The sequence below is a fragment of the Branchiostoma belcheri genome, unplaced genomic scaffold (assembly GCF_001625305.1).
Source record: "Branchiostoma belcheri isolate BF01 breed outbred unplaced genomic scaffold, Haploidv18h27 scaffold108, whole genome shotgun sequence".
NCBI lineage: Eukaryota > Metazoa > Chordata > Leptocardii > Amphioxiformes > Branchiostomatidae > Branchiostoma > Branchiostoma belcheri.
The window spans coordinates 11,572-15,686 of NW_017802469.1; the positions used below are offsets into that span (position 1 = coordinate 11,572).

Below are 4,115 nucleotides of genomic sequence, written 5' to 3' on the forward strand. Positions count from 1 at the left end.
TTATGATAATCATATTATATGTATAGCTTATTCAATGTATGGCTTCATAGTTTATGTGATTGTTAATAACACCTGCACAGAGCATTTCCATACTGACAGTATGTCTTTATTCAAGTGTTTTGGTAGGTATTTCAAGCTTTTCTGCTCCAGCATTGGAATGCGGGGCATGTAACGTTTTTTTATTGTGAAAATCAACAGTTTGCATTATGCAATTAAAAATCCTTACCAATAAAGTAGGGAATAGCTATCCAACTGTTGTTTTAGTTGTATGTTACTTCATATTATAGTTATATCAATGTAAATCATTGTTTTCCCTTGTGTTTCTCATTCTTTCCCTGCCATGTCGTAAAATGTGGTGAACCCATCGCTGTATTTGCTCCAAAGCAAATATTGGCCTTTCTAGTTGAAATTATATGTCTGTGTTTGTTTCACTCAGGACATGGGAGAATTTGGGATAGCACCAAAAATGGTCACCACAACAAAGGAGTTTGTGTCTGAGGAAAAGGAGGACGTTCGTAGGAAGAGAGCGGCGGCAGCAGCTGACCAGCACAGTGTGTTACCAGCATTACTACAGGACCTCATCATACCTGCCAGGTACAGTACCTCACAGTGTGTTACCAGCATTACTACAGGACCTCATCATACCTGCCAGGTACAGTACCTCACAATGTTTTGGGTTGGGTGCACCAGTGCACCTGTTCTGAGCCCTGCCGCGGTTTGGATCTCCTGAATCTGACCTTTGACTGACAGGCGATTCTACCTGTGGTGAGGCTGGTACCTCAACTTAGTAATGCGGGATATACCATCTACTTTTCCTTATTTATGTAGATTACCATGTTTGATTGCTAACTATTGTTATCATGGGGTCGTGTGGCGTAGCAGCATGGTGCTCAACTCGGAATCAAGAGGTCCCGGGTTCAAGTCCTGACATGCCACCAATCTTGTGCCCTTGGGAAAGGCACTTTACACGACTTACCTCACTTTACTCAGGTGAAAATGAGTATTTCATTTCATTTTTTTGGAACCTTTTAGCCCCGAAGGGCTAATCTTCCAAGGCTCAAACAATTAAAATGACATAATTACAACATAGTAGAAACATAAAATTACATTACATACATACATGTACACCACATCAACAATAAATACACATACATGTAGATATTAACAATTTAAAAGTAGCGAGCAAGGGTCAAGGATCAGGTGACACTACTACTGTTTGAAACGGCTTTCTTAAAACTGATAAAATCGCACAGTGTCTTAACGTCAGATGGTAGATCGTTCCAGAGCACGACTGCACGGTACAGGAATGAGCGTTTTCTGCTATTGGACTTAGGTATTGGTAATCTAAAGTTATGTGCGGAAGATCTGGTATTATGACTGTGAGATGCATGAACAGGCAAAAGGGAGTTGTAAATATTTTGTGGTTCGTGACTCGTGAGGATCTTAAAGAACATGACCAAAGTGCTTTTCAAGAATCTCTCTCTCACAGTCGGCCAACCAAGATCTAGATGCATCTGCCTGGTAGGAGTATCAGGAGTACATTTCAGTAACAGTCTACATGCCCTATTCTGCACTACTTGCAGTTTGCGCATGTTGGAGTCTGACATGTTGGCTAAGACTGGTGCGCAGTACTGCACAACTGACAGAACCAGAACAACAACCTTGCAAACTGCAAAAGGCATCGCCCACATATGCCTTCTCAATAGGGCAATGTTTCTTGATTGTCTTGACGCAATGTGAGTAACATGTGAGTTCCATGTGAGAGACCTATCCATGTGTAGCCCCAACAAAACTGTCTCCCTCACTTCCTGTACCCTCTCAGTACCGATTGCAAGATCTAGTGAATTATCAGGCAAACTAGCGAGCCTACGTGGGGTTCCGAAAAGCATGCATTTAGTTTAAAGAATATTCAACACTAACTTATTCATGCAAACCCAGTCTGATAAACGTACAAGGTCAGATTACAAACCAGTATTGATGTCACTAACAGTCCTACCAGCTTTGTAAATAGATTTATGTCCTACCTGGGCCGCGATTACGTTCGATACGGGTGTTCCGGCCCGTGTGATAACTAGCGGTACAGCCCGGGGGTTCTTAACGCGTACGGCCCGGGCCTTCCAAATGTTCCATAGAACGATTCGAACGCGTTTCGCCCTAACCGCGTGCAACGCTTTCGAAAATTTGCATACAAAATTCGGACGTTGGAATTGATGTTGTTGCGTTTTTTGGGATTAGTGACACCAAATTTTTGCTCATTTCGCATTGAAAGGTGTGTTTTCGTGGGTGGGTATGACATAAATAAAATACAACACGGGGTATTCCGCATCACCCTCGGTCCCAGCCCTCCCGCGGATCGGATCTCCCTCCGGCCTTCGGCCGTCGGGCGATCCGACGCGCGGTCGGGCTGGAACCTCGGGCGATACGGAATACTCCGTGTTGTATTCTATATGTATCGTCAGCGTACATTTCAGGTGTGCTGTTTAACACCGACGAAGGTAGGTCATTCGTAAACAGTGTGAAGATGAGTGGGCCTAAACAGCTTCCCTGAGGGACACCACACTGAAGTAAGGAGGGTTCAGAGAAGTGACCGTTAATGTAAACAACTTGTGATCTGGCCTCGAGATAACTCCTCATCCAAGACATGGCATTGGATGAAAAGCCATATGATCTAACTAAGCTTAGCTAACAGAATATCGTGGTCGACTAGATCAAATGCGGCGCTGAAGTCAACAAACACTGCACCCACCAACTCGCCTCTGTCAAAAGCATTAAGCCAATCATCCGACATTCTAAGTAGAGCAGAGGTTGTGGAATGATTTGGGCGATAGGCGTGTTGGTGGGGTGTAATGATGTTGTTCACAGTAACATAGTGCCAGACTTGATTATGCACAATCTTTTCCAATACCTTGCTCAAGGTTGGAAGCAAGCTGATGGGTCTGCTATTGCTCCCTGTCAATGGAAGTCTGGCGTTCTTTGTATTGTATTGTCCCCTCTGTTGGTGGCGGCATTAATATAAGTTGAAAAAATTTGAGCGTGCCGTCACCAAACACATCTTGTGATTAGATAGTGGAATATAAAAAAAAAACTATTGTTAACTCTTGTTATCAGAGAGTCCATCGGAGTGAGGCTGCTGAGGAAGATGGGCTGGAGGGATGGGACTGGAATTGGGGCAAAGGTCAGGAGGAAGATCAAGATGAAGAGACAGGCTGAAGGTAAAACAGCTGGAAATCTACTGACTTTCACTTTCACATTATTATTTATATATTAGAAATACCCACCTGCAGTTTGTATTTTGCAGAGACATTTTCAATATTGCAGAAATAAGTAAAACTTAACTTGCAATTTTGCAGACTAAAAGAAAAGAGGCAGGCTAGGGGTTCAATGGTGTAAGCCTCTGTGCACAAGGCCACAGTTTTGCCCATCTGTGCAGTGCAAACAACATATCTTGCTTCTAAACCCAGGTAGCAGAGTTTAATTAGTAAATTAAATGACTACCAACCGATATAGATGTAATGTATCAGATTGAGAAGGTTGTAGTATGAAGTCTTCAGTATTTATGGCTTCACCACACTATGGGTGGTGAAACGTATTGGGTTCTCTGGTGTTTCTCCTTCTCCTGCCATTTCTTTAAATGGATTTAACTCTGCCATTTTTCAACCAAATGACCTGAAATTTTGCATGAAGGTAGAGTGGGCAAATACCCCCAGGTGTTTCCTTTTTCTTTTTTGGGTACAGGCTTTTAAAATGATTTTATTTGGATTTTTGGCCATTTTCTGACAAAATCTGTACACGAGTAACTTAACTATTCCAAACTTAAGAAGCTTAATGTTTGGAAAGAAAAGGGCCATCCCTTCTAAGCTGTCTTTGCTTACACTTTCAGTAGCTCCTTCCCAGAAGCTCTATGGCTGTGCCCCTCCACCTGGTCACAGGCACTCAGAGGTGAGAAGTTGTGTCATCTGTGAACTGATTGTTTGCTTTATTATGATCTCCATTGTTATAAAGTTTCCTGGAGTAGTTTTCAGTAGTATCTGGGCCATCACACAGTAGGGCATGCCCCCACACACAAGATATAGTGGGCTAATACTGCTCTTGATACTAGCCCTCCCCCCCCCCCC

At 43.0% G+C, this 4,115-nt stretch overlaps 1 protein-coding gene across 7 annotated transcripts in view; it reads left to right on the forward strand.

Annotated features, from left to right (window-relative positions):
* Positions 1-4,115, forward strand: part of LOC109480794 (G patch domain-containing protein 1-like) — a 24,103-nt gene that overhangs the window by 5,869 nt on the left and 14,119 nt on the right. For 4 of the 7 annotated variants that reach the window (XM_019783109.1, XM_019783132.1, XM_019783125.1 and 1 more), the window contains exons 3-5: positions 437-594; positions 3,109-3,212; positions 3,881-3,939. In XM_019783109.1, the coding sequence (XP_019638668.1) occupies positions 437-594; positions 3,109-3,212; positions 3,881-3,939 (321 nt within the window). The other 3 variants (XM_019783117.1, XM_019783149.1, XM_019783156.1) reach the window with 3 other exon arrangements.